This window comes from Drosophila biarmipes, chromosome 2R (assembly GCF_025231255.1).
Source record: "Drosophila biarmipes strain raj3 chromosome 2R, RU_DBia_V1.1, whole genome shotgun sequence".
NCBI classification, from domain to species: domain Eukaryota; kingdom Metazoa; phylum Arthropoda; class Insecta; order Diptera; family Drosophilidae; genus Drosophila; species Drosophila biarmipes.
The window spans coordinates 8701188-8727607 of record NC_066615.1 but is presented as its reverse complement, the minus strand read 5'-3'; the positions used below and the strand labels follow the sequence as shown (position 1 = coordinate 8727607).

At 42.6% G+C, this 26420-nt stretch overlaps 4 protein-coding genes across 16 annotated transcripts; 2 read left to right on the top strand and 2 right to left on the bottom strand.

Annotated features, from left to right (window-relative positions):
• The first annotated feature begins 404 nt into the window (after positions 1-404).
• Positions 405-2387, top strand: LOC108026682 (uncharacterized). 2 transcript variants are annotated; one of them, XM_017097769.3, is made up of 4 exons: positions 405-599; positions 660-1076; positions 1143-1559; positions 1626-2387. In XM_017097769.3, exons 1-4 carry the CDS (start codon positions 524-526, stop codon positions 2285-2287), a joined length of 1572 nt encoding a protein of 523 aa, XP_016953258.1. In that variant the 5' UTR covers positions 405-523; the 3' UTR covers positions 2288-2387. The 2 variants fall into 2 exon arrangements, with proteins under 2 accessions (XP_016953258.1, XP_050743467.1); XM_050887510.1 differs by having other exon boundaries at positions 509-603.
• Positions 2299-18633, bottom strand: LOC108026680 (protein NDRG3). Of its 11 annotated transcripts, XM_050887509.1 has the most exons (9): positions 18381-18633; positions 18196-18327; positions 12486-12884; positions 9611-9694; positions 8734-8927; positions 8553-8673; positions 7893-8457; positions 7505-7589; positions 2299-3533 (listed from the first exon to the last, which is right to left on the bottom strand). In XM_050887509.1, exons 3-9 carry the CDS (start codon positions 12692-12694, stop codon positions 3094-3096), a joined length of 1698 nt encoding a protein of 565 aa, XP_050743466.1. In that variant the 5' UTR covers positions 12695-12884; positions 18196-18327; positions 18381-18633; the 3' UTR covers positions 2299-3093. The 11 variants fall into 11 exon arrangements, with proteins under 11 accessions (XP_050743466.1, XP_050743465.1, XP_016953247.1 ...); XM_050887508.1 differs by having other exon boundaries at positions 12486-12823; positions 18196-18633; XM_017097758.3 differs by having other exon boundaries at positions 18196-18631.
• Positions 18634-20152: 1519 nt separating this feature from the next.
• Positions 20153-23046, top strand: LOC108026902 (uncharacterized). 2 transcript variants are annotated; one of them, XM_017098112.2, is made up of 2 exons: positions 20153-20268; positions 20329-23046. In XM_017098112.2, exon 2 carries the CDS (start codon positions 20331-20333, stop codon positions 22830-22832), a length of 2502 nt encoding a protein of 833 aa, XP_016953601.1. In that variant the 5' UTR covers positions 20153-20268; positions 20329-20330; the 3' UTR covers positions 22833-23046. The 2 variants fall into 2 exon arrangements, with proteins under 2 accessions (XP_016953601.1, XP_016953600.1); XM_017098111.2 differs by having other exon boundaries at positions 20161-20272.
• LOC122818145 (uncharacterized) lies at positions 22876-23355 on the bottom strand. Its single transcript, XM_044091655.2, has 2 exons — positions 23089-23355; positions 22876-22900 (listed from the first exon to the last, which is right to left on the bottom strand). Exons 1-2 carry the CDS (start codon positions 23322-23324, stop codon positions 22876-22878), a joined length of 261 nt encoding a protein of 86 aa, XP_043947590.1. The 5' UTR covers positions 23325-23355.
• Positions 23356-26420: the final 3065 nt, after the last annotated feature.

Sequence of the window (26420 nt, the reverse complement as noted above, 5' to 3'; positions counted from 1 at the left end):
TGAATAAATTCCCTTGCACAATCCATTTTTTTTTATCTCTCCGCACCAGCTGATTCATCCTTTTTCAATTGATCCATACCTGCCTAGATACAAAACAATAATTTAAACGAAATTCCTATACACTACGAATTGCTACCCCTGATCAGAATTTTCCAAAATAACCAGCGACGCATGTGAAGCCCATTGAGCGGAAAAGTAATTATCACTGTACTTTGTGTACTGGATCTTGATCTAAGGGACCATAAGTAAACCCAATTTTGCCTATAATTACTACAATTATTTTTTAATTATTGGTTTTTTGTTTCTACCATGTCTTTCCATTTCATCTAAGCTATTTGAATTTAACGGCTTTCATATTTTAGTATATTTTGCCAACCGGCTGGGATTTTACTTTGTTCATTACCCGGTCACATCGGAACTAAAACTAAAACAAACAAATTAACAAATAGTGAATTAAACATAGCTAACGCCGAGGAAAAATTGAATATAAAAACAAATTTTACATCTACCTAAATGTTATACCATGAGCAAATACTCCACTTTCAATGGCAACGACGAAGATGAACATGAAGCGGAGCAGAAATATGCACATCTTTTAAGTGGGTAATGTTGCCGCCAAAGCCTAGGTTTATATTAAATCCCTAATTTTCCCCCCTTAGATCAGGAGAATGCGAACCACTCCGGTGCGGAGAACAATTCGGGAAAAGCTAGTCGCTGCAATTGGACGGAAGATGAGGTGGAGGTCTTTCTGGGAATCATCCACCAGCTGAAGCTGCAGTCTCCACTGCGAAGACACCGCAACGAGAAGGTGTTTAAGGTGATTTCACGGGAAATGGCCAAACGAAGTTGTCCCAAGAGCCCAAAGGAGCTTAGGATGAAGTACCACCAGATGAGACGGCAGTATCAGAGGGCCAGGAACGGTGGGGAACCCTACGAGCACTTTCAGGCCGTCCACGAATTGATGCAAGGAAACGGAGGTTCCGATCTGGAGGAACAGGAACTGGAGAGTGACAGCGATGGCGATGCAGAGGCCGACGAGGACCATTCCGGCATGATCTCGGAAAGCGAAGCAGATGGTAGGTGCAACCCCGAAGAGAGTGTCCAAATCAAATCCCTATCTTCGTGTTGTTACCCTTTCCCAGCTGCCATTGATGCCTCCAGTTCATCGATTAACATCGTTCCCCGTTGCAAGTGGGCCGAAGGCGAGGTGGAGATGCTCCTAGACCTGATACACTCCCTCGGGCTGCGTACGGCTTTGCTGCGGAAGCGCAACGCCAAGGTCTTCAAGCTGCTGGCCAAGGAGATGGCCAAGCGCAATTGCCACAAGGGTGCTGACAAGCTGCGGATCAAGTTCCAGCTCCTGCGACGGTTGTACAACAAGGTCAAGAACGGCACAGGGGACACGTTCGAGCACTTTGAGGCGATGCGGCAGGTCCTGGATCCCACCGAAGAGGAGGCGGCCGCAGAGGCAGAAGCGGAAGCCAATCTCAGTAGCGCCAGCGACAGTGAGTTTAACTACAGTGACGAGGAGGAGGGTGATGCCTTACAAAAAAGCGGAGGTAGTATTTCAGTGTTTCCAATTCTATTCAATATTCCATATTGAATTAAACCCTCTGTTCCCCCAGCACACTTTTGGACAGACGATGAGGTGGATTCATTTCTATTGACCATCAGGGACAACAGCTTGATTCGCGCCTTGGATGGTTCTAGGAAACGCAACTTTCAGACCCTGGCGCACATCTCCAATATCCTGGCTAAGCAGTCCATCAAACGCACTCCCCATCAGCTGCGGAACAAGCTGCGATTGCTCTTCAAGCGGCATCGAGAGGCCAAGGAGCATGGCTTGGATAATGTGCGCATTTTACCCCGCCACTTTGAACTCCTCGAAGAACTGATTCAGGCACCGCTGGAAAACAAAAAGAGCATCATACCCAGACCCGGGCGCCACACCAAACTTGCCCTTTCCAAGCCAGCAATCAAAGCAAATGTTGCGCTTGAGAGTGACAGCGATAACTCCAGCTCCACCTGTGATCTTCTAAGAGCCGCTGCCGACAGTGAGGACTACGAGGATGCAGTGGAGATGGAGGAACCAACGCCGATTGAGGCACTTTCGGCTATTATAGAAGGCCAGAAGCAGCTGTTGTCCGAAATCAAATCCGCCAACGAGAGCTTCCTGCGGCAGCAACGAGAACAGCAGCAGCAGTTCCTGCTCCAAGTATCCGATGTTATGCGACGGGACCGGGAGGAGACCCTACGCCGGATCAGGGAAATGCTGCCACCGAAATAATTGAAACGAACTCAAGCTTCTAAAACTTTTATTGAATTGAATTCGAAGTTATTGCAAAAAGTTTTCATTATTTATATATATTATATGTATGTATTCTATATTCATATCGTGTATGGTGTCTTTGTGACCGTGTCTTGTGTCTAGGGTTTCTTCTCATTCATTGTGAACAAAAATTTGTTTGGAGTTACTCGCAATTCGCAATTGTCTACGATTTATCTAGGTTTCTTGTATAAGTATATTCGTAATTTTGAGAGATTTCTTTGTTATTTGATATGCTACATTTTTATAGTTTTCGTTATTCTTGGGATTAAGTTAACAGTTGGATTTATATTGTTTGTTTTACAACAACTAAGCAAGCTCGTCATAAAATATGTGTTGCACTCCAAAAAAAAGGTTGAGATAACTAAAATGCTTCTGCTGATCTGATCCGATCTGGCTTGATATATCATATATTATGTGTATGTTCGTTACGTTACGCTCAGGCACAAAGTGTAAATTACAAATATATCTCCGCGTCTCGAAAACCATAGGGAAACACAATCAATCAACGGATTTCATTTGGTGGTTAATTATTGCATTCATTACCTAGCGGTGTGTGAGTTGCTTGTATCTGGTATCTGGTATCAATATCATTCTTTTTCTTATTGAGTTTCTGTGGCTTTGTGTCTCCTGGAGCACGGCTGAAAGCTTGGCTTGACTTGGCGGCTGCTGCTGCTGCTGCTTTTTGTTTCTCAGTGTGTGGTAACAACATTAACAAGGTGTCTTTTGGAGATTATGTGGCTGTGGCGTGGCTCAGCAGTAACAATCTAAGAGCTGACCGGCTCGGGCAGTGGGTTCTCGGTGATGCGTATCTTGTTGCTTTGGGTGCCGTAGTAGAGCGTGCCCGATGTGTCCGTGGTCACGTAGGCACGGTTGCCATTCCCGGCTACGGCGCCGCTGGCGCTGCCACTTCCGTTTCCGTTCTCCAGATCCAGATCCTCCTCGTCGCCGCTGCGATTGTCCGCGTTGTTATTGTCCCCCTGGCCAGCGCCCGTGGGGCTGGTGGTGCAATTGATGGCCGTCTCCCGGAGCCGGTTGCCCACCCGGAGGCTCAGCTGCCGCTGGCGATCCCGCTCCCTTTCCCGCTCGCGATCACGCTCCTCCATCGCCTGCTGCTGCTGCTCCCGGAAGTTGGCAAAGAAGATGGAGGAGTAGGTGGAGTACTTAGTTCCACAAGGCGAACTCGCTGGCGTGGACAGCGGCGTTGCTGTGGCAGTTTTTTAAGTGGTTGTTGTTTTGGGGGGAAGGTAGTAGTAGTTTGGCTTTTGTTATTTACGTTATGTTACTTGAGAACATGTAAGTTGTTGGTTCTTGTTCTTGATGGGTGTCTTTCTTTATACACTTTCTAAAAGGCTTGGCTGCTGTTTCGAAATGTGTGTCTGTGTGTGTGGTGTCTGTTTGTTTGCATGGCTGCGGTCTAAGTAAAGGTAGCAAGGTGTAGGGACTCTCAGTAAAAAATACTTTGACAGCGCTATCTCCCTATTAATTTTAGTCTTGCTTTAATTAAAGGAATCGTCAAACTAGAAGGCAATTGTCAATCGAAGTGCGACTTACACAGCCTTTTAAATTTCATTTCATCTGATTGTTCTGTTTGTTCAACTGAGGCTTTTGACAATATCTAACCTAAGTAAAAACTATTAAATCTGAATAGAAAAGAGGATTCCGAAAGGCACGCAGTTCAGACCTCCAAGGTATATGCAGAAACTATTTACGTAACCATATGTCATACATGTTGAACACTTTTTGGAATTCATTAGTGCTATTATAGCTATCATTATTTAAACCGCAGCTGCATGTCTTCCTGTGGGTGTGTGGTGCACTTTGCATGGTTCGAGATGAAAGCGGCGACAATCTGCTGCTGCTGTTGTCCCTATTATTATTTGGGTTATCATTGCTGGTTGTTGTTGTTCTGGTTGATGGACGATGACGATATGGAGGGGAGGGAGGAAGCTGGGCTGAGAGTTCGCGATGATCGATGGGATCGGTGATCGGTTCGATGGCTGCATGGCATGCGGATGTTGATGTGGCGCCACCTGTTGCTGGGACTGCATGTTGCTGCTGTGACGACGATGCTGCTGCTGTGGGAGAGAGACGATGCGACTTCCTCTGGCCAAGGACTGGATAGTGCACCCAGTAGGATGCAGTGCGTCCGGCCTCATCGTTACAGTTCGAAATTGACGTTGTTCGTTTATTTGGAATTCTCAAATATACAACAAAAGCTTACACTTTCAATTTTCGTTTCGTTTTTATCGTTTTTCTCGACTCGCGTATGGTTAGTGTATGTAATTTGTATATAATAGCGTTGTCATGTATGTATATTTGTATAGAGTGTATAAACTTATTGCTTCCGTACATATTTAAGCTGTGTTGTGGGTGGTGAAAGCAGCCCGTCCTTCAAGGCGTGTGGAGAAAAGGGGGACAAACGAATGGTAACATAATGCAGGCAATGCATTTATTTATGTAGACAACAAACGAAATGGTAACTAAATCTTTAGCTGCTTTCCACTCATTAGCTTACTAACTAAAAACCGTATTAATTACAAAAACTGATTAAACATAAACAAAAGAGCAACAAAAAATGTCAAAGGAAATCACAGAAGAGGAGAAACCGAAGCAAGATTATTTTGCCCTTAAAAGCAAAGCTGTAAACCATTTTTCGAGTAATTATTGTGTTCTTTCTTTTTGCTGTGGGTATCGGGTGGTTATCCAATGGCTCCTCTCACTCCGCCCCACTGAACCAGGGGGCTGTGGTGCCGCCGCTGCTGTTGCTCTCTCCGTTCGCTCCTCATGCCGCTCTGCCGCCGCCCTTCACTGTACAGTGAGCTCAATTTGCGTGGAACTGCTCCGACTGACCGTTGAGATTTTGCGCGCCAGCTTTTGCAATGTGCCAACAGCTTTTGGGGGTTTTTCAAATTGTTCAATTGTTTGTGGTTGTTGTGGTAATAGTTTTCGTTGTTGTTGTTGTCGATGTTGTGTATTTTGTTTTGAATTTGCGTGTAAATAAAAAAAACAAATGAAAGGTCAAATAAATTAAAGATTTATTCTAAACAAAAGGCGTGTGCGAGAGTGTTTTGGTGGAGGAGAAAATCAAAGAGCGTTGTTGGAAAAGCAAAAGCGCATCAGCAGCCCACAACCGAGGTCGCACTGTACTCGAGAAGAAAATCTACGTGTATGCAGGCGAGTGTTAGTCAATTGCACTACTCAGCTTTTCGAATCTTAAGGCGTTCAGGGTCGTTCGAAACAATTAGCAATTAAAATTTAAAAGTATTTTGAGAATATTTCATAGTTTGCCAGTTTGGGTTTGAAATTCTGAAAAAAATCATCGAAACGAATCAGACTCCGTTTTAGTTAAACTTGACTATATTTTAAGGAGCATTGCAATATTTTAAGATGACAAATGTATTTACATTCAAATAGCTTTAAAGTGCTAGACAAAGTTGTCTGAAAAAATGCACCCAGTGCAATATAGGATTTACATTTTCTGAAATGTTCCAAACTGTATTTAATATATTTAAATACCAACTCCTAAAATTTCATATCCATTTTCAGTTTACATTTTTATATTCACTGATGTGATATTCAAACGCGAGAACGTGTAACATAAGATTTTGATACTCAGAATTGGAAATGGTTGTAATATATTATCCACCCGTGAACACCTTAAAATATCAAAAAATCCATCAACTGGCTGTGTGTGTGTGGTTTTGTGTAGTTTTAAGCTCTACTTTGCCTATATATTTGTATATATGGTAAAATTGAATTATTGTATTAATTAATTAGCTAAATGCATTCCAACTAGATTTCGGGTTTGTTTTTTGCAATTTTTGTTGGGTATTTTACTGCTTGCGTGCTTCGGGTGGCAGATCTCCTACTGAGGTTTCTCAGACACTACGATCACAGGTGCGTCAATGTTCATGTACAAATATACATACCATATATACGATTATTATATTTAGTTTGTTGTTGAAATCATAGAGAACGCGCAGTTGCATTAGTTAGTGTTATTTGTCGATTTCGTATTTGTTTTTTTTTTTTTGAGGGGGATTAGAAAACCAATTTCGAAACGAAAAGAAAATCAGAATTAGAATTGAATTGAACAGAACGGAGGAAGTCGTAGGTGAATGCAGCAGAGAGCAAGTCGATGGTTTTTGATTGGATTACATTGGCCATGAAACCGAATGGAGGTCGCGTGTGCAAGATTATGGATTTATGGGGTGCGGGATTTGACAGTTCGATCGATTGAAGTTGCAATTTCGTGTGGAAGATTTCGTTTGTATATTTGTTCATTTGGATTCGTGTTGCGTGTTGTTCGGTTGTTTTTCGTATAATTTTTTGGCATTTTTATAAATTTTTGTTTGGTATGTTGGTTTAGCAAAAACAAGCAGTTTTGGAGAAAGGAAAAGAAATGAAAAACAAAGTAATGAACATCTTGAAATATCTTTTCTTGGTTGCTGTCGTGGATGCAAAATTGTCTGTATTTTATCGGGTCCTAACTATAGGGGAATAACTTGGGCTGGAGGTGGATAAATATGAGTATAAAAAGTAAACGCTTGATTTTCAACAACTTTTCGATTTTTATTTTGAAATACTTCGTTTAGGTACAAATACTTTGGTTTATTATCAACATAATTATGAACGATCAATGTCAATTTTTGTTTGTTTTCTTTGTATAGTTAACCAATTATAAATATAAAATTTTGCACAAAAGGTTTTTTGGTTTCGTTTCATTGCATCTCAAAAAGCTTTTGATTCTCAAATACTCTGGTTTTAGGCTAAGATCTTGTTAGGTCAGGATCGTTTGTTCTTTGTTGTGTGCGTATGTCTCTAAAGAGAAAATTAAGGGATTGACTAGGAGCATCTCTTGAGGGGAAACTGAACTGAACTGAATCTATTGGGGGAATATCTTGCTCCGAACGGAAGGGACTTCTAGATTAAGCTGCTCAACTGCAAGGAGTCCCAGTCTTCGGGTCTGAAGTACTTGGCTAAGACAAGTAGGAGGTGGTTAAGTAGTTGCGGGTTAATAGAGGGTTTAGATAGAGTGGGTACAGTAGATTGTTGAGATTGTAGCAGAGATTGCTGAGGTTGTTCAGTTGTTGTAGCATTTGATGTTGCTGTGGTTTTGGTTGTTCTTGTTGTGGTGGTTGTAGGTGGTGGTGTGTGCGGTGTTCTAACACTTACCGTAGCCCTCGCCCTGCAAGAAGAGCCGGAAGGCCTCGGCCAACTTGGCCGGCTGCTCCTCCAGCACCAAAGCGCAATCGGAAATCTATCAGGGAGATGAAACACATTAAAATGTATAGTCTATAATCAATAGCAGGTCAAACATTTGCGAACAAAGTAATGGAAATAGATTTTATATGTTTAAAATATTTCTGCTTAAAAGGTGACGAATATAAGACTTAATTTTTTGAACCTTTGTTGAAATTGAAACTAATACAGAAGGTTAATCAATAAATTCTACGAGCAAATGACCTGCTCAAATATTCTGTACTTTCCAAAAGTCTTTAAGGGTCCTAACATTTCTATGCCTTTCTTTTGACCGCAAATGTGACTTAAAATCTCTAAGAACCTTCATCCAGGATGAGTTTGTGGGGTCCAGGCGGCCGTTGAAGGTCACCGTATCGTCCACGTGTGGCGATAGCGAGCCCGTGATGTTGATCACCGGCATCTTCAGCGTGGTGGCCGCCGTCTCGGTGCCCGGAGTGCCTGGCGGAGTGCGCGCCAGGTGCAGGTCGTTGCGATGGATGTACGCGTTGATCAGCATGGCCAGATTGGTCGGGTTCACGCCTCGCTCAAAGTGCTGCTTGTACATCTGCACCAGGTCGTGGTTGCGCTCCTCCGGATTGCGTCCGAAGTGGTGCCACATCAGGTAATCGATCACGCCCTGTGTCATGCCCTTGGTGCGCAAGAAACGGGCATTGAAGCTCTGGTAGCCCCACTCGATCCAGCCCGACTGCGTGGAGACGCAGTTGATCAGGCACAGGGCGCCCACCTTGTCCGGATGGGCGTGGGCGAAACGGGCCAGAATATTTGCTCCGGCACCAACGCCGAAACCAATCACCGACTTCAGGCCAAAGTGGGAGAGCACGAACAGCAGCTGTGCGGCCAGATCATCCATGGTCGGATACACGTAGCTAGGGTTGGAGGACATAACGAACGTGTTGAATAAATAGAAAAGCCAAACTAAACGTATATTTAAAAACTATTGTGATTTTCAATAAATTCTTACTCTTCTGGCAAAGTGGGGGCACCCTCCTCCTGGCCAGGAGCCGTCACATGGTAAACACAGAAGTTCTCCAGCAAACCTCGCATCACTGGAAAGTTAAAGAATCCAGCAAAGCTGGTGGCGTCTGCAGAGAAATGAGGAATGAATAAGTATGTATATCTGGTCGGGTTACTAAACCACTCACAGTTGAGTCCCAAATCGTGGTAGGTGACGATGGCCGGCTTGGCCGTATCGCCCTGTATGGCCACGTGGACATCGCCCTTGTCCGTGGGCACGCGTCGCTGTTCGCAGGCCTCCAGGATGGAGCCGCGGGCATTGGGGAATTGCAGCTGCACGGAGCGCAGTTCGATGTCATCCATGGGATCAACGGGCATTGTGCTGTTCGGATTGACAACAAAACTTTAGTTAGTAACTAGCGCAGCTTTCAGCCCTTGCTTAGGGGGATTGAGGGCAGCGTCAGCAGCAGTGGCAGCAGCGGCAAGGTTAGCTGGTCATAGACTGGCATCCTGTGAGTTTTGGTGGCTGTGTGTCGGGAGGATATGCATCCTGGTTTCGGATTTCGTCTAGGGGCTAAAAGGCTACTGATCGGTGGGCATATACGTATTTCAGGCATGAGTTGATCTCGCTGCTCTCCTCTACTCTAGTTATGGTTCATATGTATGCAAAACTCAAACAAATCAAGACGAAAAGTATCGGTTAATCAACATTCGGAGAGATAAAACAATTCGGGATGCTGTTACGGGGTTTAGTTGTCAAACTCAAGTCTAGGCAGTACTTACAAACTAATGGTTGTCTCTTGACAGTACTAGTACTCGTAAATCAAACACTATGTGAAAAGTTAATGAACAGAGATAACACAAGGTAGATTAAAACGAAAAACTCTAAACTTGTGTGTCGTGGCGGTGTTTTTGGTGTTTTTTTTATACTTTTTCAACTGGGTTGCGTTTCGTGTGTTATCGTGTGTTGCATATATCTTACACATTCGGAGGGTCGGGGTTTAGGGGCCTAATTACACAATTCCCTGGGAGTTTCTCTATAGTTCCTCACTTCTTTTTACTTACCCCAGCAGGTGTGCCTCCTCGGCAGTGTGTGTTGGAGCTGACGGCATCTTGGTGGTCAGTGTCTTACCGGATTTGTCGCGGTCTCTGAAAGAGATTCTATGAGCATGCAAGCAAAGAATAACCAAAGGAACACAAAAATCGAGGCAAGTTTCTGGCAGACTCTGTTCCGAATCGGCTAAAAACTTTCACCGTACGTGTTTTTATTTGGAATTGGAGATTGCAGATCTTAAGAGTATATTCACAGGTCGGTTGGGTGGCATAGAGAGACAGGCGACAGCGGTACAGAGACACGGAGAAAAGGAGAAAGAGCGAGGAAGCGTACTTTGTTTGGCTGATGAATGAAGCGGAAGCGGGGAAATTCTCGCCAAGGTCTCGGGCCTTACGTACAACGTAAGCGAGTGAGTCACGCAATGTCATTTGGGGGTAAATGTCGATGGATGTAAGCGATGTATGGGCATGACGGGCGACAAACAAACAAGTGGCGCCAGGAAAAGGCGACCAGCTGGCAGTACTAATTTGACTTTCTTTTCCCTTTCACCCCCTCTAAAGCAGCCGGCACAGTAAGACAGGAAAGCGTAGGAACAGGGCGGAAAACTTTTGTTTACCTACTCGCTCTTCTTGGGATAACAAGCAACTTTCACTGCAGGGACCGAACTCAATTAGTGAGTGCTGAAGGTGTGGGGGAAGCCCAGGTGAGGGATGAGAGTTCATTATCCTCGGATGTACCTATACATATACCTCGGGTCATGGCTGTTTTCATTATCACCTTAAAGTGGTTACGTGATTGAGCCCCTAAGCATCCCACAGGGAGCAATTGCATAAGCAGAGCTTATGGCAGAGGAAAATGGACGAGCTGAGGCAAAACTATTATGCCACCATGAATTTATAATAGGAAACTAATGGTCGGGACGCATTACCTCATGAAAAAAGTATAGTTTCAAGATTGATAAAGACAGTTTACTTTCAATAAAGTTTATTATCTACCTAAATTATGAACATTTCTACGGAAATAGGGAACTGCCTAATAATTAAAGTACTATTTCGGCCGACTAATTACACTCCCCAACCTCTAATGCCCTTTTAAGTCCATTATTAATCTAAGCGATCAATTTCTGGAACAGCACGCAGGCCCCGTGAGAGCAAGTAATTGAAATGGAGGAACTCAGGGGGATTATACCCGGTAATCAGCTGTTTGCATAGGCTATCATTGCTTTCTCTCGAATCCCAAGCAATCACAGAGCGCCCAGCTTAAACCGGTACGGCGCCCAACCGGTTAGAACCGCTCGGTATCGGTTAGCTGCAGGCCACGAGCCAAGTGCAACGCACTGTTCGCAAAGAACGTAAACAGAGAGTGCGATATCTGGAGTCAGGGCTGCACATATTTGATTTGCACCGTGAATATTAATTGGACCAAATCACTGGACGAGAACCACTTACAGAGCGATGCCAGTGGCTGCGGAAATATTAATTGAAGCCACTTGAGATCGCCAGCAGCCGTGAATAGTAGTGGATTCTACGACGAGTATGAATAATTTCAAGAGTGACCGCAAATAGAACGAATGTGGGTCGCGACCGGCAGCCAACTAAAAGCCTCAGCTTATTTTCTGAGCTCTGTTTGCCGTGCTCTCGGGATTGTTGTATTGACAAAACTGCTAGAGCTGCAACTGCAGTCTGACCTTGGGCCACGGCTAACCAGAAGCGAAGTTAAATTTCCGACAATCTTCACTCGGGGTCTGAGCTCTTTCGAAATGCTCTACTTTAGGTGGTTTCTTACGGAACTTATTAAGTATATCCCCTTTTTATAGTTCTTATCTAAACAAGTCATAATTAAAGAGACTCTTGTAAGCCTGCTTGCTGATGATGATGTAATGCGGAATGTGAGCAATGCGAAAGGCTCTAACTATACACCACATATATACAATTAGCTCTTCCTTCTGGTGGCGAAATCAAATCAAATGCAAAGTGCCTTAAGAATTCAAGAAAATGTAACTAAAACAACAGAAGCTCACAACAATGGCAAAAACCACAAACAATCAAAGGCAAGAAAGGCAAAAAACAAACATTTTCGGTAGACATGCAATCGCTATTAAGCTTCAGGGGTTACAGGAAGCTAGGTGGCCAAGGCAAAAGGGAGCTTTGATGTTCGGTGTTTAGGTGAGCTACACAGAGAACTTAGGGGGGCGCCACAGAAACATCTTCTGGAGAAATTAAAAAATATTCCAGTGGCACCCCAGTATATGCAGGAAAGAGCCAACCTACAAAGTTCCAAGTAAATTAAACCTGCATTATTAAAAAAGTCTGAGCTGAGTCACAAAACACAATTAAGTGTGACAATATCAAAACAGCTTTCAAACCTTTTGACTTCGAGTATACTTCTTAGTCATTGAACTACATATACAGAGCTCAATAAATTAACATGAGCAATATCTTATTTAAAAAGTGTTTAAATGTTAAGGAATACCATTTTTTAAGTAAACTTTTTAATGGTATTAAAAAGTATTGGCATGGACATTAGTTTTACTTTTGCTAATATTACGAATTGCAGTTCAGAAGTTGGACTATTGTGTGTTATCAACATTTTAATTCTTTATTAAAGTAAAAAAATCTGGCACTTTTATGCTACATAAATTGATTTCAACATTGAAATGATATGCAGATTGCTTCCTGCTTTTTGTTCTCTGTGCAGGCACAGTGGGGGTCAGTTGGGTGGTGTGTTGTGGTTGAGTGCGAAAGTGGGTGTTCTGTGGACGTGCTAAAATGGGGACATGGTTCCTGGACGGAATGGTGATTAAGAGTGATTGGCGGAGAGCTCACCGTCACGTCGCCCGGAGAAAGGAGCCGGGCTGGGTGGCTGACACCGACGAGGTGGACTTACCTGGAGCCGCCGACGATGACCGGCAGGCGCTCGGAGCGGAGCAGCTCCTCGCTGTCGGTGGGCGAGGACTTGATGGCCTGGCCAATCGCCCGCTTCACGCTCTCGAAGACGGAGGGCGGGGCCGTGGGCTCTGTGGTCGACTGATAGATGGCACCGCCGTTGCCATTGACGGCCGGCAGCGACACATAGCCGCCCTCTGACTGTGGCATGTTTTTTTCCTAGTTCTCTCTTTTGTTTATCAGCTACTACTGTATCTTTCGGCTTTGCTTGAATTTCGAATTTGGGTACTTAGCCTGCCTCTGCTCTGGTTTTTCGGATAGTATAAACTGAAAGTTCCACTGTGCATGCAAGTGTCGGTGTGTGGGTGCGTGTTTTTGTTGATTTTTTGTATTAACAATGCTTTTGATTCATCAGCGCCGAGGTGTTTAATGGCATAGCCGGCAGACAGACAGACAAATACAAAGGGCATTTCGTTGATATTCACATATTGTTATATTTGGGCAGCAGCAGCGCAGCAGCGGCGTCACAACGTCACAAAACATAAATCATATAAAAATAAAGAAGAGAAGTGTACACAAAATTATAATAACAGAAGCATAAGTAATGACAGTGAGGTTGAGTCACACGTAAACCAGATTTGCGGAGGTCCACAGCATCAAATGATTGACATGGTTAGAAATCATCAAGCCACTACTGTGGGGTCTTGGTATGACTAAGCTGCCACCAAGTGTAGGAAATAAAGCTTTAAGTCATACGATAAAGCCATACATTTTGGTTTATAAACGTTAAGTTGGTTAAAAACCAGCCAGCAATAAGAATAAAGACAAAGCCACAACCAAGTGATAACAGGCTCTTATTAAAAGGCAAAGTAAATTAAACTGGGATAAAAGAGCCCAAAACCTTTAACTTTTAGTTAATTAATTATGCGGTGTCCCTTAAAAACCATTTAAAGCACATATTTAAATTCATAGAAATAAAATTGATAAATAGTTAATATTTCTACTCTTTTTAAAAAACACTTCCCTAATGTTTTTATTAGTTTGATGTTTGTAGTTGCTTCAACCAAAATCATTTTCTTTTCTACTAAACTCTAAACAGCATAATTTATGTGGATTGTGTGTTGGTAAAAAACTGAGGTACAGTAAGAACTCGCTTCAAAGAAGAAATACTATGAACTAGTAAAATTACATATTTTTATTTAATTTGTATATGAAAAAAATATAACAGTTTGCTATTACAATTCCTAAGCTGATAAAGGTTATCTTTGTGAGAGGATTTTAAAAAACTATCACCTGTTCTTATTAAAAAACCTTAAATAAAAAATCCTACTGATAATTGTAGATCTTTTTATTTTGAATCAAACGTGACACCATGTAAGGAAATTTCAGAAATGGCTGCACCTTAAAGATCTTCCGAAACTTAAGACCTCAACCCCCATTTGTCGTCAGTATCCAAGTGCTACTGCATGGGGGAACACTGAGCTGGGGCGCCAATGTTCGTACTTGAAACCAAATATGCAGGCCAGGCCGCAAGATGAAAGGGGTGGGGAGGTGGACTGGTGGCAGAAAGAGACTGCAGCAGCAACCCCCAAAACATCCTCCTCCCCAGCCCCTGGGCCGACAATCTGGCACATATGCATTACATTAACCCAGTTTGGGCCAAGGGTTGAGGGTTGAGGCCTGCTCTCCACGTGCCCTGGCTTAAAGCCAAAGTGGAACGGAGGCATGAAAATTTCACACATGCCCGGGAGGCCAAACTATGCTCCTCCCTTCTGCTGTCGTTTTAGTTCTCATGTAGTTCTTTTTGGCGCTGATTAAGTACGTCATGCGGCTGAAATTAATCAACTAATAATCACCGGACAGCAACAAAGCAATGCAAACGCCTCGCCCACTCCAAAGCTGTGACGCAGCCCCTGGTACAGATAAATATATACTATATCCGACCGGACTATGTGTAACTGTATAAATCCAAGCTGCAAACAAAACAAACTCGTTGCGGCTACTATTTTTTGCGTCTTAGGTTCAGAACCCAGTCAAGCTAAGCAATTTGAATTCATTTTCAAGCCGGGGCCTCGGTGCGTATGATGAATGGCGCCCCGGGGAAAACAGACAGAAGAGAGAACATTTATATATTACTTGGGATTTCGGGGCGGGGCAATGCTGGTTTTAGAGTTTTATTATTCAGAAGCCAACGACTCAAGTATTTTATTGCTCATTTGGCTGCAATGTTATCTGCATAATTCGGCCATTCGAAGCGAAACTTTAGTCATAAAATCATGATGTACAAATTAAGAAAAAAGCTAGTCATGAAATGATATAAGTACGCTGCCGATGGCTTCCTGCTGTCTTATCTTGCTATCTGGAATTCATCCAAGGTGGTTGACTCTCTGATTTCCTGAGGAACATAACCAGCTATCTTACATTATCTGCTTCTTGTAAGGAGATAACCAAGTCAAATACTGGAAAATCCATACAGCTAGCCTGCTAGTCCACACTCTTTAATGTTTATTTAACACCTATGACTTTATCTTTAATGTACAATGTAATGTTGAAAGAAAGACAAGCATACTTTCATAAATTCTATGGTTAACAATTGCTAGATTATTGTAGGAAACACCACCTATTTTGTAGACTTACAGATTGTTATTCATTTCCTCGGTTCATAGCCCAAGCTATAGTGTATTTACACTTGAAGTTCCTATATCCACTGGCATTCGGAAATTCCGCCCCATCCTCCCAGCCTGCAGAGTGCTGCTAGTCGAGCTCAACTTTGACCTTTTCTGGGCGATTTATGGGCGCTGATAAAGTTGCGCTTGCACTTTTCACCTCGGCGCACGAGTGATATAATGGAACTAGCGCCATGTTCAGATACATATACTCTAGATGGAATGACTGGGGAGTATTGGTGGCAAGCGATTTATCAGCGGCAACTGGGGCACTTCAATTCCAATAATTGCAGACCAGCGTGTGCCATTTATGGCGAATTATTCATAATTACGATTGCACGTGAAGAGGAGCTTGAGGTGCGGGGAATGAGGACCGAGGACCGAGGACCGAGGAGCCATCGGTATTAGCCACTGGCTAGAGCGAGACGGCGACAGAGAATGACGTGCCCTGGCTGCTCCCCACTTGCTTTTCCGGCCAGCGCCAAAGGAGCACACGGAATATCGACAATTTGGCAGGTAGCCACGGCAACCGTTGGCAGGTCAACGGGCAACAACAAAGCGAACTCGAGGCAACACTCTGAACTCAATCTGCTCAAAAGTGTTCTTGGTCGGGAGTCAATGCTACTTGGGTTTTCCTAAGATTCCGAAAGTTCTGATTTCCTGAAGGATGATGATGATTTACATTCTCAGATTGCGGTAAAAACTCAAGAGTTTAAAGTAAACAGGGGGAAGACTTTGGTACATATAAAATTCCATTTTATAGATTGTGTTTTGTTTGCTTATGATCCAAAGCCCTTCATGAGAATGTTTTTAGGAAGCTTGGAACTGATTATATATCTAAAGAGTTCCAGTTGAGAAAGTAGATCCAAAGACCTGATGAGAATGTTTTTGAAAACTTGATAATCAGAGCTTCCGAATTCCTTTGGAGGTTGTTTACAACACGAGTTGCCTTCTCCCCCCAAAAATACTTGTTCAACTTGTGTATTGACTGCAATTTGTCCGAGCCTTTCAAGGATATCGCCTCCGGTGGAGACAAATTTGCAAAACAGAAATTATTCAAATGTTCCTTAAGGGGGCGGCGCGCCATATACCTGATGGGGGCGTGGCAGGGACAGGGGTTATGGGGGCAGGGGGCTGGGGACAGCGACAGCGGCAGCAAATCACATAAAGGAAATGTCACGCTATGTCAGGCCGCAGGCCAACAAATACGAAAAATACAGCTGGAACGAACAAAATCACACGCTCGACGTCAGAGCGTTGTTGCAGGATATGGCAGGAATATCTGTTGGGTGTGGGGCATGGGGGCTTGGGGGCGTGGCAAAGTGGTGGTGGGCCGTGCAGGTTGCCCTACTGTTACGTGTTTGCAATCGATTTGAAAGTTACATAAAAACAGAGCCGCAGACCAAGGGCAAAAACGGGGCAAGCGGGGGTGGCAGGAGAGTTTTGGTAAACACCTGGAGTGGCCAAGAACAACAACAACAACAGCAACCGCAGCGGCAGCAACAAGGCGCCAAAAGCAATTTGTGCGAGGAACTTTTCACTGTGTTTGCCTTCTGGGTAAACTGACCTACGCATTAAATATGCAGGAAAGTTAAACATCAGCCATATAGATACATATATTACATAGAAGGGCCGCCAGCGGAGGCGGAATACTGGCGATGGCGCCGACAGGTTACAGTGGAGCCATCAAAGCGGGTTCCCCGCCCATCCGCTTCCACACCCGAAAGCCTCCGCCAAGAGCAATAAAATTTCACAAAACAGCAAATAACAAATGTCGACAGGCACAGTAAACACCGCCCATGGGTAAACCAATTAGGGCAGCTGTCCAGGACAACAGTCAAGTCGCTCCTAGTGCACAGCCCACGACTCGGTTCTTTAGGGTAGCTTGAAAATTGGTCAATTAGGGTAGCATTTTGCCCAGCTAGTTTGAAGTAGGGCACTTAAGACGCATTCTTATAGGTTTGCTATGCTAACAGCTGATCTAAGACTATTTTTGAAATGCATTTAGAAGTGTTTTAAACAGAAATTTGTAAAACTTTCTAATGGGCATTTTAAGAACAATTTATCAGTTTCCTTACTACTTTTCACGAGGAAAAGTTTGGAGATTAGAAAAGCTCATTTAAGAGTTGTGAAGCTGTTTAAATATCATAATATTAGATAAGACTGTTAATATTATATTGCTTTTTTCCTCATAGTTTGACCTAAAAAATCACTGCTTTCAGCTAGGAACCTATATCGAATGAGGATTGTAAGGATCGTGGTGGTTTGAAGACCTGAACCGGAGAACTCTTTCGCTAAGGCTTCACTGTGGCAGCCTCTGACATGATTGCGGCGAAGTTTTCTTTTCTGGAGGTCGTTTAGAGTGGAAAAGCGCCAGCTCCGTGAGAGTGAGCACGGGAGGGAGGGAGATGGAGAGAGGAGGGCGGTGGGCAGCAGGGCTGGCATTACGTCAGAGCCAGAAGCCATTTGGGGCTTGTCAAAATTAGCAGTCGGGAAAGCGAGGAAAGCCAGCCACTAACCAACGAAATTAAAGCCAAAACACACAAAAGAAAAACGAAAAACGAATAAAAACGAACATAATAAATGGATGAATTAGTAAAGATATGCCGAGCGACAACAACGAGAGCAACAGCAACATGCATACAACAACCAACTGCTAACTAAGCTAAAGAAGAGTGCGCAAAATAGATAAGAGTGCTAATTGGAAAACAGGTACTGGGATGCAAATGAAAAGTTTGGATGAGGCAGTGTGTTTTCTTTTCCTTTTAATGGGGGCGCAGAGAGAGGATAAGAGAGATAAGAGAGAGAGAGAGGGGAGGAGTAGAGGTGCAGCAAAACAAATGCTGCACTTGCAAGGGCGAGAGAGGGAGGGAGAGGAAGACAGTTAGAACTGATAAAATTTGAGATCCCCTCGGCCCCCTCTTTCGCACCTTCTCATTTGTTTTGTTGCTCTTTTGCACTTGTGTGTGTGTTAATTGTGCCCGCTGAGTGTAGGTGTGCGGTGGCAGTGTGTGTGAGTGTTAGTGGTTGGACATGAAAACTCACCTGACGCTTTCCGTTCTTTTCTTCTCTTCCCCTTCTTGCTGCGGGTCTCAAAACGAGATAGAACTCCAACCGCTTTTCCCTCGCGCCTGCCTCTTCAGTTATCAAAAAGGTACCGTTCCCCTACTGCACTGTCTATGAAAAAATCAATACTCGGTCTGGGCCAACTTTTTCTCAGCCTTCCTTACAACTTGTGTAATTTTGGGGCTCCTTCCGCTTCGTTCACTTGATTCTCGCTCTCGCGCACGCACTCACACACACGGCGCTGTTCGCAGCTGCCAGTAATTACGGATCGTTTCTTGCTCTTTTGTACGTTCTTGTACTTTCTCCAGCTGCTTTCGAGTCTTTAAATTCCGTTCTGTCTAGGCATCGAAAGTATCAAGGTATCGATGTACCGAATATACCGATGACATTCTGATTAAAAAATACTACCATAGCCGAAATATCGCCTATCGCACATCGATGTTAAGCGAGCGTAATATCAAAGCAAACGTAAGCGAACGTAAGTGTCATATCGATATTATTTGTAAATGACATTGTCCGAAAATTTGAAAGTGTTAAATTTATATTTTACTTAAGTGTCTATTTACTTTTAGTTTCGAAAATGTATACATATTTTCTATTCTAAAATAATTTCTCTTTAAATTTTCATGGGTTAAAAAAACCAAAATCACAATTTTTAAAAAATGTTGTTTTTGTGTTCTTTTTTAAGTTGTAGGTGCTTAAAAACAACCGAAAACACAAAATTTTGATTCTCACAAGGAAATTACTTTAAATCCTTTTCCTGAAGACCGTTTTCCTAACCAAATTCGTGATTATTGTATCAAAATATGTAAACAACCTTTGCTTAGCTTTTTTGTATTGCGCGAAATTTATTTGATAAAATAACTTTTTTTAATTTTTTGTATCTTGTTTGTTTGCTATGAATCCTAAATGAGCGGCCTGTGATGTTCTCTTTCTTTAACATTTAATTGTTTTCAAAATATATAAAATATCATCAGTATACCTATATTTTAAATTGATATTTTTAAATATCATAATGATATTTTTCAAAAGTTCGATCGCTGTTTTTCGTTGTTTTTTCGTTTAAACCTAAGCCAAGGTATGAAATGACAATCAAATAGCGTGATGCAAGAACTGGGGAAACGCCGTCGACGTTTCTTTTGTCAGCTAGAAAAATATTATCGTAGCGATATTTTTTGGGTCTGAGTATATTATTTTTGTAATTTAAATTTAAATTCCGTTCTGTCACATTTCGATGCAGCTGACGAACTCTGATTTCCCGCTCATAGTATTGTATATTTTTTCCTATCCTCAGGTAAGTTAACTCAAAATGTCGGTGTTCTCCTTAAATGGTTTTCTTAAGTAAAGACAAGATTTTGGTCGACCGCCTTACAAATCTCGAGGAACCGAACCTAACCTTAAGATCCCACTGGAGAAACTAATTCCAACCGCTTGAGGAATAAAATAAATAGCTTGCTTACATTTGATTATATATGGATATTTTGGAATAAACTATAAAGCTCTACATTTGTTATGACCTCAATTTACTTTTACTAGCAGTTTTTATTTGGTTTTTTCTTGTTGCAGGTAATAGTGCACATAAATGTGCAAGATGCAAAAATATATAATGAAAATACTTACGCCCAAGAGGTGTGGGGATGCAGAAAATAATATAGTTTCTGAAACTATACAAGTAAAAACAAGGGAAATATTTCAAATAAAAAGAGCGCCGAAGTAGACTGAAGTGGCAGTCGAAACTAGTTCAATGCCTCTGCACAATAAAATGTGTACAAATATTATGTTTTCCACTTTTAAAATTAAACTTAACAAAATACGTTTTTCAAGAATAAGATTAAATTATTAATTATTTCTAAGTTCTAAAACATACCAATTTAAATTCGCTCAAGCAGTATTTTTTATACCTATGTATTTGCAACTTTCTTGCAACTTTCAGGTACAGCCACACTATTTTACGAGAAGAAGAAGAGAAGCGGCATGTGTTTTGTATTTTTCGGGGGATTTTGAATTTATGATTGAATACTGGATAAAGAAACCCTGTAGCCAGGCCAGCAAGCAAGTATAAGACCACAAGCGTACCGAAATCCAGTTCACTTATTGACAGCCCTTTTGCAGACATGCCGCGACCCTACCAGAAGGTTCTTAAAATTGCCAAACTCAGTGCCCAGCTGAAGGCCAAAACCGGGGACGATGAGTCCGAGGAAGAGATCGATTTTCAGGGGGATCCCGAAGAGAAGGACTGGAACGAGCCAGGGCACCTAACGCGGACTCTGCAAAACGCACCGCATTACGCCATCGCGGCCGCAAACAGTGGAATGCTGGGCCAAATGCTCCACGACCAGGACGAGGATATGGCCCAGGACTTTCCCAACTGCTTGGTGACGGTGCCACTGCCACTGTTCGTAGCCGAAGACGGGCAAACGCCCCGTGTGGAGGCCTGCGTCCAAAGACCTCAAGCCTACGACGAATGGATGCGGCAGTTGAATGCCCACAATGTCCACTATAATAAGCGCACCAAAAAGATGAAGCAGCGTGAGCAAAAGCACCGGGAACAAGTCTACGATGTCAGCCTGTACGACATGGCCGAACACATTGCCCGGCAGGAGAATCCCTTCTTCCGGGACAGCTACGATTACTATTACACAGGCGGAAACCTCAACACGATTCCGTTTGAGGGAGGTGGTCACCTGGCCCTGCATGTCAGCGGGGACAAGCTGACGGATCTGAACTTTTCCGAGATCAATGGTGAGGCGGAGTTGTGGCATCCTTTGCATTCGACTAAAATGAAGAACGCCTCCAGTGAAGTCTTTGAACTTTTTCCGTTGGAGAGATTGCCAGCAAATAGTGGTCGGAAGTTCCTGGCACGCTTTCTAAATGAGATTTCCCTGTACGAGCTGAAGCGAGAAGAGGACTTGGAAGACTACGAACTGTATTGCCACAGCACGTTCAGCAGTCAGGAAGCTCCATTTACTAGTGCCGCGCAGTCTTTTGGCAATGCTAATACATTGGCCCTGGCCTGCCAGGATCGCTCTTTGCGCTTTGTGGACATTCTGACCCAACAGGATATAGCCAAACATAATATTCGGCTGTTCAAGGGACTGCAACAAACCTCGAGCACCTGGGCCCAGCTACAGCCTGCAGATGGCAACACCTTTCACTATCTCTCGCAGCCTGTTCTGCTCACCGTGGATGTAAGATGCGATAAGCCGCTGAATCCTTGCTTCTCCAGCAGGTTCTACTCCAAGGCCTGTGAGAGTTTCTCTTGTTTGGCCAAAAGTGTGAATCCCAATCTCCTGTACGTGGCTAGCAACCACAAACTCCACTGCTTGGACGTAAGATGTTTGGGCAAGAAACTGGCCGATCGTTCTGTGGTGACCTGGACACATCAGATGACCTATCCGCCCACTTTTATGGACACATTCGCCCACCAGGAAAGTGAATATGTAGCATTAGCTGGAGTTTTTCCCAGTGATCTGCGAGTTTGCGAGCTAAAGGGATATGGAGCCCAGTGTGTGGATGAAATGTTCTCACCTGCAATGCCCTTTTCTCCGCCAACCCTAGAAGAAGCTTTAGTAGATGCTCGCTTGAGAGGCTTTGTGGATGTCTACACTGATCTGCCCGAGCGGGTCAAGGCATGCCTCACGGGACTCCGCTTTCATCCATTGGAAGGGACAAGTGATCAGGCTTTTGCCCAGCTACTAAGTGCAAACAGCTTGGGAGATGTTTACTGTCAAAGACTTACGCTTAGAGACGAAGACGACCATGTCCAGGAGATGAGAACCGGACTCCACACCGCGGAAGTCATTCGTTACACAGCCAAGGTTATCCAGGAGCGCGTAAAACGCCAGAGTCTCCGTTGCACTGAAGTTCAAAGGATACCGGAAATTAGAGATATTTTTCGAGAAGCCGCAAAAAGTTCAAAACCAGATGAAAAGCCTCTTATAGTAGAGGAAATCGAAATTGACTACGGCATCGAAGATACAGATGTATCGGAGGACGAAATCCAAAACTCCGAAAGGGCAGAAAAAGGACCAACGAAATCCGAAGGCAAAGCTAAGAAGAAAAAGAAATCAAAGGAGAAACCAAAACAGCAACCAAAAAAACAAACTCCCAGCAAAGTTAATCCAAAAAAAGACAAGGGCATAAACCGTGGCCCCTGGCAAAAGTCTGCTTACCAATTGTCTCGCTACACGGACTTTTTGTCGACCCACTTGCTAGATGTGTGGGATATGGAGGAGTTTGATTATACAAGAGATGTAAATAGGGAAATGTTCCAAGAACGCTTGCATCAGCAATTGGAGCCGGAGAAACGCATGACCGATTGGTTAAACCAACTGCCCAGCCAGCCAAACGAAATCAATGCAGACGAAGTGACGGAGGGAAATCCCGACCTGGTGCCGGGAACGAAGCTTCCCAAGCTATACGCCGCCACTACAGCGGAGTACTCAGAGATGAATGGGCACATTAAAGAGCAACCTATTACTCCCAAAAAGGAATCGCCTCTCACCTTTCGGCACGAGCATTCGGTTCTCCTGCCCGGGCAGAATACTATAATTGAAGGAGATCTTAATCCCAGGCCGGCTAAGAGACCCAAGATCAAGCACGTAATGGGATTCTAGTACAAGTTTAAATTAGGCAGTTAAGTTACTTTTATAATTCATTCTACATTTTCTCCATGTAAGTATATCTAGAATTTGACAAATTATGCTGCTTTAAAAAGTATGATTATTTTAGTTACAACTTAAGCCATCATTTGAATAAAGTCGTTATTTTTTGTTAGCAAATATAAACTACGAAAGTTTATAATCCTTAATAAATGTACATTTTTTAACACCGCTTTTCAATAATGGTAAAATTGTAATATCTTCCCTTGACTGGTGCCATATGAAGAGGCCACTGTGCTGCACATTATTTAGGTCATATATGATCTGCACTTGCCATTTTCGATTGGAGTCGCTGACTGAGGACACATCTCCACCAAGGTCGGGCTCGTAAGCTGGATTCACGATCCCCACGATTGGCTCGACCACAAACCGATCTTTTCTGCGTTTAAGGGCGTATCCTAAGGATTGGCTAGCCATACTGGGAATATCCGTGTTTTTTTCCAACATTTTATTATTTTATTTGTTGACCACACACGACCGTTTTGAGAGTGCCACTGATTTCGACTGGCTTTCAATTAATTTGGGCAGTTTGCATTTAATTGATTCGATTTAGCTAACGCTCGTCGAAGCTCAGTGGGGCGTAACACGAACCAAGGGTGACACTTTCATGGGAGTGCCCATCGATAGAATATTTGCCTACATAGTATAGAATGAGCTGCACTCGGTCGGATTTCTATCCAGAGCTTCAAAAAGTTGGTTACGCTTACCTTAAACTAAATACATTGTTCATTGGATGAACAAAATTGTGCTTACGAATAATATTCTTGTATGAGATGTTCTATGTACCTATACAGATGCTCTCTACTCGTTGAAAAGTATGTGACAGCTTGAAGGAAGCATTTCCGGCCTTATGAGGATCCTTCATATAATATATACATAGAACCAATACTCAGCTCAGCAAAAGAGAATTAGAGATATAAAAGCAGCAAAACGGTAGTGTAAAGCGCCCTTCCTGTTAGTATAAATGCCTGAAATGGGATTATTATTTCACCAAACTTGCTCTTAGCAACCATCTGAACATTAATAAGCTGCCCTATCGCAACATCGCTTAAGAATGTCACCGTGAGGTGACTAATATGACCGACATGTCTTAAGCAAAATGGAGAATCAAAAGTAAGCAAAATTCTTTCTTATTTTGATTTCGACACCACAAAGCACGCTCTAATATACTGACTATATGGACCGTTCTTAAATGGACACCCTAAATTCTTCCTCTTGGGAGACTTTGGACGCATTTATACTTTTCGTAACTTCGTAACTGTTAATGACGTGTTCAAAACACAACATGAATCATTTATTTTAGGAACGTAAGCCTTATTAGATACCACGATACAACCATTGTTCTAATTGAGAAAAACATAACGTAGTCGTGTTTTTTGGAATTCTTTTTGCCAAGGTCTAATTTATTCTAAGAACATTATTTTTAAAGATTTTTCTAATGAAACGACGATAAGCTCCTACTTTAAAAGAGTCGCGAGCAGTGTGACTCTCATTCAGTCGTCTCGAGATCATGAAGAAAGTTCTAGCGGTAATAGTTGCGGTCCTGGTCAGCCTGTTTCTGGGGGCTGAGGAAGGATCAGCCTCCCTACTCGACAGTGATTGCAAATCAAGGAAACTCATTTGGAGAATAGTAGAAGGTCAGAATGCCGCCCTGTTTTCGAATCCTTGGATGGTTAGGTTGTTGGTCGGGGGAGATTCGATTTGTGGCGGCTCCCTTATCACCTCTCGTAAGTATTTTAACCTAATAACACGGGGTAACATCCAAAATATGCCTCAATAACCTAAGGATCCACTTTTTTATACCCTTGCAGAGGGTATGATGATTTCAGTCAGAAGTTTGCAATGCAGTGAAGGAGACGTTTCCGACACCATAAAGTATATATATTCTTGATCAGCGTCGATCTAGCTATTTCCGTCTGTCCGTTCGTCTGTTCGTCCGTCTGTCCGTCCGTTTCTACGCAAACTAGTCTCTCAGTTTTAAAGCTATCGGGCTGAAACTTTCCCAAAATTCTTCTTTCTATTAGGTAGTAGTATTAGGCAGGTAGTATACGTATAAGACGGAACCAGCCGGATCGGACAGCTATATCTTATAGCTCCCAAAGGAACCATCGGGGAAAAAATTAAAAAAAATTATATCTTTTAACATATACCTTTCTAAGCTTGAATATAACATTTTTAAATTAGTTCTCAATTTCGAATTAAATTTTATCAAAATCGGACGACTATATCATATAGCTCCCATAGGAACAACCGGAAAATTAGTGGTAAAATAATATTGAAAAATTTTATCTTCGGTGTTTTTTAACATATGACCTCCTACGCTTGGAAATAACATTTTTTATTTGGTTTTGAATTTCGAATTAAATTTTATCAAAATCGGACGACTATATCATATAGCTGCCATAGGAACGATCGGAAAATTAGTCGGAAAACATGGAATAAAAATTATATCTTTTGTGTTTCTTAACATACGAGTATAACCTTATAAGCTTGAAAATAACATTTTTTAATTAGTTCTGAATTTCGAATTAAATTTTATTAAAATCGGACGACTATATAGCTGTCATAGGAACGATCGGATAATTGGTGGGAAATAATGTGAAACAAATTATAGCTTTGGGGCTTCTTGACATACTATCTCATAATGTTGGGAATATACATTTTTATATTTTTAAGAATTTCGAATTCATTTTAATAAAATTATTGATTATTTTTGCAAGGGTATACAAACTTCGGCTTGCCGAAGTTAACTTCCTTTCTTGTTTTTAACTACAATTAATTTACTTACGTACACAATCTTTGTAGGTTTTGTTTTGACCGCAGCGCATTGCATAGTTAGTGATAATATGTAAGTGAAGCTTTAAAATGTTTTACTCAGAAATTCTAATTGTTTTTTTGCAGAACGGTGCGAATAGGGGAATATGACACGCGGAATCGCAGTATAGGACTCGAAGTTAAAGTCGATTTGAATATTGTTCACGAAGAGTACAAAGAATCAGCAAAACAGAATGACATAGGTCTGCTTCGAATGGCAGAAGAGGTGCCGTACTCAGGTAATTTCATGTGATAACCATCACAGAGTTCCTTTACTAAATATTTGCTTAGTTCGTATTAGACCTATTTGCCTTCTTTTTAATGCGGAAGTGAAAGATGTTTCACGTTTTAAAGTTACTGGCTGGGGTAGGCTTAAAAATCTTCAAATGAGTCCTATTCTGCAGACCGCGACTATGTATGCAGTGGATCGGAAGTACTGTGTCCAGAAATTCAATCTTAGCGTTGATGAATCCCAGATTTGCACTGGGAGCCTCAGCAGTGACACTTGCGATGGGGATTCTGGAGGGCCTTTGAGCGCAGACTGGGCTTACAATGGAGAAGTTCAAACCTTCCAATATGGAATTATCAGCTATGGATCCAAAAGATGTACAGGGATGACTGTTCACACTAATGTGTCGCACCATATGGACTGGATAATAAATAAATTGACTCGCAACTGGAACACTTAAGGGACGCTCGCCTTAAATGGGTGGATTCCATCACTATTGT